General features: G+C 51.1%; 1 protein-coding gene across 1 annotated transcript; it reads right to left on the bottom strand.

Moving 5' to 3' along the window:
* Positions 1 to 1,247: 1,247 nt before the first annotated feature.
* On the bottom strand, positions 1,248 to 5,084 carry BOLA1 (bolA family member 1). Its single transcript, XM_078617228.1, has 3 exons — positions 4,948 to 5,084; positions 3,003 to 3,279; positions 1,248 to 2,132 (listed from the first exon to the last, which is right to left on the bottom strand). The coding sequence occupies exons 2-3, from the start codon at positions 3,225 to 3,227 to the stop codon at positions 1,905 to 1,907; spliced, it is 453 nt and encodes a 150-aa protein (XP_078473354.1). The 5' UTR covers positions 3,228 to 3,279; positions 4,948 to 5,084; the 3' UTR covers positions 1,248 to 1,904.
* Positions 5,085 to 7,405: the final 2,321 nt, after the last annotated feature.

Below are 7,405 nucleotides of genomic sequence, written 5' to 3' on the forward strand. Positions count from 1 at the left end.
TTGATGCGCTATGAAGAGAAAATTGTCCAAAACACCACACATTTCTCCTGTTAAGACAGCGTCATTGACGAACGTACTCGCGTAGATACTCACAAGTTACAGTACTCATCTAAGACGGATTATATCTCGAGAAGGCCCAGAACTGGTTGAAATATCCACCACTGTTATTGGTCTTGAGCGGGAATCAAACCCAAGTGGCCAGGTTCGTAGTGCAGTGCGGTAACCACTACGCCATCACTTTACAACAACTACTGCAAGGACATGCACGTACTATGCACGGCCGCCTTTGTATCTCTAGTGGCGGTGTCTTCACAATGCACCAGGTACACATTTGAGGCCGAGTCAGGAACCGTTCAGCAGAGGTCGCAAACGGGTTTTGATTCCTTACCCGTACCCGGCCGCACCAGGGTCGCAAATGGGTACCCGTACCCTTACCCTACCCGAAATGAGTGACAAACGGTTACTCACCAGTGACTCACGGCCTACCCGTACCCGGCCGGGTACGGGTAGCCGGGTATCGGGTAGGGTACGGGTATCTTGTACCCGGTTGCGAGCTCTGCCGTTCAGATATTCGTCACCGGCATTAGCCGTGAGCAGGAATCGAACTCGGGCCGCCGGGTTCGTTATGCTACAAAGACAAAGATCCCCCGTATAGCCTTAACAGACTGTAGGGGCAAATGCTGTTAGCGAGCACCTATGAAGGCTGGAACGGTACACGAGGGGGTGGGTGGCCAGCACCACGCCCGACCGCCTTTGTCTCCCCAGTGACGATGTTTACACACCGCACCAGGTACCCATTTGAGGCTGAGTCGACCTAGGGGAGGCACTGGTGTTGGCCGTGAGCGGGAATCGAACCCGGGTCGCCAGGTTCATAGCGCAGCGTAGCGCTAACCGCTACACCACCGCTCGCATGCACACACTTTCTAGTCGGTCCATCACTCACTGCCTACCCCTTGAGGCTGGGGGATTTGTGACACCCTCTCCAAATAGCAAAACACACGCTTTACCGCACACCCCGATGATGCCCGAGGGGAGCACGGGGCTTTCTCCGCACACCTGGCCACGTTTTGGGTTTCCTGCCCGTCGACCACAAACGATCCATCTCACACGCCCAGTGACAGCTCTAAGGGTCCGGGCACAATCACCGCAGGGCAGCCGAGGATATTAACAACGGGTCAGGCGAGTTTGAAAAGAGACGGGGGTTCAGTCAGGCGGACACACGACCCCTCTGCTGGAGCACACGTGGGCACGGTGAGAATATTTTATTATTATTATTAACAATATTAATTGAGTTGTCAGTTCAAAAAGCACAAAAGGGTCCTTAGACGGCGGGGGGGGGGGGGGCGTAAGTAGCCTGTTGCCAGCAGCAAAACTTGCGGTGGATGTCAAAGTGATGATCTCCGCGCTCACATTGAGTGCTGCGTGGTGCTCTTCTCTATGAGCAGCCCCTTCACCAGTGGTAGAAAGCGCACATCGCCACAGTGGGGGCCCCATTCTGTTCAAAGGAAAATCACGGCCGACTTCCCACAAAGTGATTGGTGGAGGTGTGTCATGTGATTGAGTAGGTTGAGTGGGTGAAAGAGTGGTTGAGTGGACAGGTGGGTGAGCGAGTGAGTGGGTGGATGAGAGAGCGAGTCAGTGGGTGAGTGAGTGGGTGAGTGGGTGAGTGTGTAAGTGAGTGAGTGAGTGGTTAGTGAGTGAGTGGGTGGTTGAGTAGGTGGATGGGTGAGGAGGTGGATGGGTGAGTGAGTGGGTGGGTGAGTGAGTGAGTGGGTGAATGAGTGAGTGAGTGGTTAGTGAGTGAGTGGGTGGTTGAGTAGGTGGATGGGTGAGGGGTTGAGTGGGTTGTTGAATGGGCTAAGTGAGCGAGCGGAATTAGACAGAAGGTCCCATTTGTGTAGGCCCTAACTTGGGCCCGCGTCGCCGTGCCGCCCCCCCTCGCGCTTGGAGCCCCCCAGGCACGGGGGGCTGGGATCCACGCGCCCCCCGCTGCTCCCCCACTGCTGGGGCGTGCGCGCCTGTATGGAGAGGGCGTGCACACCGCCCGCCAGCTCGTCGCGCAGAGCCTCGTTGACGAGCCGGTGGCGCGCTAGCAGAGGCACGCCCTCGAACTGCGTGGACACCACCACCACCTTGAGAGCGAGGGGAGGGGAGTGGGGGAGCAGGGGAGAAGGAGTGAGAGCACGTGGAGGGGGAGGAGAGTGGGGGAGAAGGGGTGATTGGGGGTGGGGTCAGAAAGGTTGTTCCACGGCGTATATGGCCACTGAATATGGCTTGCGTGTTCCATCACATTCCATCCTCATTCTGAACGTTAACGTTGCATTATATCGGTTTCTATTCTCTTTTTGATTTGTTTTATTCCACCAGTGTGAAAAGTACATTCCTTAACATTCCTTGAAATGTCTCTGGAATAAACTGAACAGTATGGAATCCTTCAGGCCAATGTTAGTATACAGCATTATTTAACAACAAATCATAGCCCCTTTGTCATACCACTGCACACAGAAACAATCACACGCACAATAACACTGACAGACTGTTGGGGCAAGTGCTGTTAGCGAGCACCTATAAAGGCCGGCACGGCACACGAGGGGGTGGGTGGCCAACACCACGCCCGGCCGTCTTTGTCTCCCCAGTGGTGATGTTCACACATCGCACCAGGTACTCATTTGAGGCTGAGTCGACCTAGGGGAGGTCCAGGACCGGTTCAGATAATCGTCACCAGTGTTGGCCGTGAGCGGGAATCGAACCCGGGTCGCCTGGTTTGTAGCGCAGCGCGCTAACCGCTACACTACCGCTCCCCATTCACTGAACACACACACACCCGTAGCACACGCAGACTCGCAGGACCAGCTTGAAATGGAGCTGGCGATGGTTTTGGGAGGCGTTCGGTCAGCAGTGGATCGATCATGGCTCATACTGCCCTCACTCCTGTTCCACAGCACAGTGGGGGTGACACCGCCAGACCCTCAGTACCCACCCCCCCCCCCCTTGCCACTCACCTTGAAGTGCGTCTCAGATCCGCGGGGCACGGCGTGCATCCCGCTCTCGTTGATCACGTCCAGGTGCACGGGGCCCAGGGACCGCGTCAGCTTCTCTCGGATCGACTCCTGCACGGGGCCACCGGGGGCCGCCGTGGCCGGCATCGTGGACCGAGACCTCGTGGTCCAACGAGGTCGCGTCAGCAGGGAGCGCAGGGCTGGGGCGACGAGCGGCCGGGCGAGCATGGGGCGAGCGCACGCACGACTCCTGTTGCTCCGCACGACTTCCGTGCTTCCGCTGTGGGGCAGAGGTCGCAAACGGGTTTTGATTCCTTACCCGTACCCGGCCGTACCCGTACTCTACCCGTATCGGGTACCTGATTGTGACCTCTGGGATGAGGCCATGTTGCAGGCGCGGGTGGGTTGATTCTAGGAACTTGAATTGTGAGAAGAGACAAGACGTTGGGAAATGAGTGACAAACAGTTACTCACCAGTGACTCACGGTCTACCCGTACCCGTACCCGGCCGCACCAGGGTCGCAAACGGATACCCGTACCCAGCCGGGTACGGGTAGCCGGGTATCGGGTAGGGTACGGGTATCGGGTACCCGATTGCGACCTCTGCTCTGGGGACACAACAAGGCACAGCGTCGTCAAAGAGAGATCAGAAAATCGGGCGGCTTCAAGAAGCGGGAACACCAACAGCGGGCAGGAACGGACTCAATCATCGAGGGTGGTGTGAGCTGCTCAATTCGGATCCTGAAAAAGCTGTCCAACACGTGGGGCGAAACGTCGGACCATCGTTGCCCAACAACACAAGTGTGCGTCTCACCATTGCACACGTCCAATTCTAAAGCACGCTACGCCGTTTCGTATGGTCAATGACGTATAGTCATTGACGCATTGACCATACTTCACCACGCTGGCGTCATTGACCATACTTCACCACGCTGACGTCATTGACCATACTTCACCACGCTGACTGACGTCATTGACCATACTTCACCACGCTGACGTCATTGACCATACTTCACCACGCTGACGTCATTGACCATACTTCACCACGCTGACTAAATGACGTCATTGACCATACTTCACCACGCTGGCTAAATGACGTCATTGACCATACTTCACCACGCTGACGTCATTGACCATACTTCACCACGCTGACTGACTGACGTCATTGACCATACTTCACCACGCTGACTGACTGACGTCATTGACCATACTTCACCACGCTGGCTGACTGCACAGGCCGCTCGCTCTAATTTGTGTTGAGCTGCAGAGCGCTTTGCGGAGCGCAAATCTCGCCCCGTGTGGTGACAACACTTGTGGTGGTGTGGGATGTTGTTGTGTTTATTCTGTTGTGTATATTGTTGTGTATCATGTTGTGTATTATGTAGTGTATATTATTATGTATTATGTTGTGTATAGTATTGTGTTACGCTGTACACTACAAGTATGATATTGGTGTGTATTATGTTGTGTATATTGCTGTGTATTATGCTGTGTATATCATTGTATATTGCTATATATTATGTTGTGTATATTGCTGTGTATATTGTTGTGTGTATGTTGCTGTGTATGTTGCTGTGTATATTGTTGTATATTGCTGTGTGTATATTGTTATATATACTATTATATAGTATGCTGTGTATATTGTTATATGTAATGTTATGTAGTATGTGATATATATTGTTGTATATTGTTAAGTAGTATGCTGTGTATGTTGCTGTGTTTAGTATGTTGTGTATATTGCTGTGTATGTTGTATATTGTGTATAATGTTATGTAGTATAATGTTGTGTGTATGTTGTATATTATGTATTATGTTATGTAGTATAATGTTGTGTGTATGTTGTATATTGTGTATAATGTTACGTAGTATAATGTTGTGTGTATGTTGTATATTATGTATTATGTTGTGTAGTATAATGTTGTGTGTATGTTGTTGTTTAACGCCTTACACTGCAAGTTGGTGTTTCGTAGCCCAAGTCGCTCGCCGCGCATTGAAGACGTCACGTGGCCACTCGAGGGCTTCTCGGTCGCCTCGTGATGACGCCACGGGCCCACGTGACGCGCAGTGACGAGCACGTTGGGGGGGTGAGGGGGGGCTGACCACGTGCGCGTCAAGCGACCACGTGTCTCGCACTGCGGTTCAGGCGAAACTCATCGCCTGTCAGAGCCCAACACACGGGGTTTTGTGCCCCGTGTTCTTGTGCAGGGGAATTGAATTTTGAGGTCCGCACGGCGTTATACAGCCGTTCCAATACGGGCAATAAATTAAAATAATCATTCGTCTTCTTGGTTCTTTCGGTAAAGTCACGTAGAAGGGAAGTAATAAAATAATAAAAATAAAACATAATAAAATAATTCTCACGACGTTTCGGCCACAACGCAAGCGGCCGTCCTCAGGTGAAGACCAGGTCTGCTTGCGTTGTCGCCGAAACGTCATGAGAATTATTTTATTATGTTTTATTTTTTTATTATTTTATTACTTCCCTTCTACGTGACTTTACCGAAAGAACCAAGAAGATGAATCCCTGCAGTCACGAAAGCTTTAAATCGAAATACAATCATTCGTGTCTATTTGTTTGTGTTTCTCCCTTTAGATGGGACGTTGTAAGATGAACGTTGAGATTTATAAGGGCACGGGGTGAGCAATAAGGTCTGAATTGGTCTGTAATAAGTGAGGGCACTGAGAAGGGGTTGACAGGTATGATAACAATATTTTTTATTTATTTTACCAGGTAAAAAAACTAAACTAATTTTTATTTTACCCGGTAAGAAAACAAAGGACCCGGAGTAAAATCCACGCGACCATGGGGAGAGAGACACACACAAACTCCAAATATACAACAGGCGTCAGGGTCGGGATCGAACTCAGGGCATGAGGGATCTGTAGGGGTGTATTGGGGTGAGTGAGGATATATGGGGTCCGTAGGGGTATATCGGAGTCTCTTATAAACACCTCATGGTCTGTGCACGGTATATTAAAACACACAACTCGATTCTTTACATGAGTGGCAGCTGTCAATGAGAGTGACAGTTGCAAGTCGTTGAGTGACAGTTGCAACTGTCAATAAGAGTGACAGTTGCAAGTCGTTGAGTGTCAGTTGCAACTGTCAATGAGTGACGGTTGCGACTGGCAATGGAGCAAGTCGTTGAGTGACAGTTGTAAAGTCTCCCCAGCAGGGAGCGCTGTGTGCAACCCTCATCGCTGGTTTATTTTTTGTATCGTTTTATTTACTTTGCTTGTTGTTTATTTCCTTGTGTTTAATTTGCATAAACATAGGTCTCGGCAAAGTGCTTTTCCATGAAGTCATATAAACTAAAAGATTGATGTTGCAAGAGGTGCATATGAGGGTCTGGTCAGAGTATCCGTTCACCTTGAGGGCCCGATGTACATGTTTTAATTCACTGGACAGGTGGTGCTGGTCAGATATGCCATGAGCTCTGTGGTATAGTGTTTTGATGAGAGAATTATTTTGAGCCGGGTGGTGGTGGGAATCAGGTTTCAAGTAGGAATCTGTGTGGGTGGTTTTCCTGTAGACAATGTCCCAAGGATCCGTCAGGTCTCCTCTCAAACAGAACATCTAAGAATGGTAGTTTGCCATCTTTCTCCACTTCCATGGTGAATCTGATGGATGGGTGTCTGGAGTTGATGTGGTCCAGGAAATGGTTCAATGCTGGGAGGCCATGTGGCCAAATGACGAAAGTGTCATCCACATACCTCTTCCACAGGGAAGCACGTAGGGTGGACGTCTGGATGGTGTCTGATTCAAACTTTTCCATGAACACATTGGCTATCACTGGTGACATGCGGGAGCCCATAGGGGTACCCTCATCATCCAATTATCTTCTAGTCAACTCATAGCCATATACAAGACCACTTTGTCATACGTCAATCAAACCATGAAATAGGGATACGTTATGGAGCAGCGTTCTCCACTAATTTTCAGAGGGGGGGAGGAGTGCACTGGCCGATAAGACATCGTCAGTGTGAGAGCCGCCACATTTTAAGCCATTGAGTTTGACAGAGGTCACAAACGGGTTTTGATTCCGTACCCGGGCGCACCAGGGTCGCAATCGGGTACCCGATACCCGTACCCTACCCGATACCCGGCTACCCGTACCCGGCCGGGTATCGGGTAGGGTACGGGTACCCGATTGTGACCTCTGGGATAAAGCCATGTTGCAGGCGCGGGTGGGTTGATTCTAGGAACTTGAATTGTGAGAAGAGACAAGACGTTGGGAAATGAGTGACAAACGGTGACTCACCAGTGACTCACGGCCTACCCGTACCCGTACCCGGCCGCACCAGGGTCGCAAACGGATACCCGTACCCCGCCGGGTACGGGTAGCCGGGTATCGGGTAGGGTACGGGTATCGGGTACCCGATTGCGACCCCTGGTTTGACAGTAT

This window comes from Lampetra planeri, chromosome 53, assembly GCF_965212315.1.
Source record: "Lampetra planeri chromosome 53, kcLamPlan1.2.h2, whole genome shotgun sequence".
NCBI classification, from domain to species: Eukaryota; Metazoa; Chordata; class Hyperoartia; order Petromyzontiformes; family Petromyzontidae; genus Lampetra; species Lampetra planeri.

Bases quoted from the DNA above. Each gene is read 5' to 3' on its own strand.
- BOLA1 (XM_078617228.1), bottom strand. From the start codon at position 3,227: ATGCTCGCCCGGCCGCTCGTCGCCCCAGCCCTGCGCTCCCTGCTGACG. The intron at 2,133-3,002 runs GTGAGTGGCAAG...CTCGCTCTCAAG, and splicing joins GATCTGAGACGCACTTCAAG to GTGGTGGTGGTGTCCACGCA.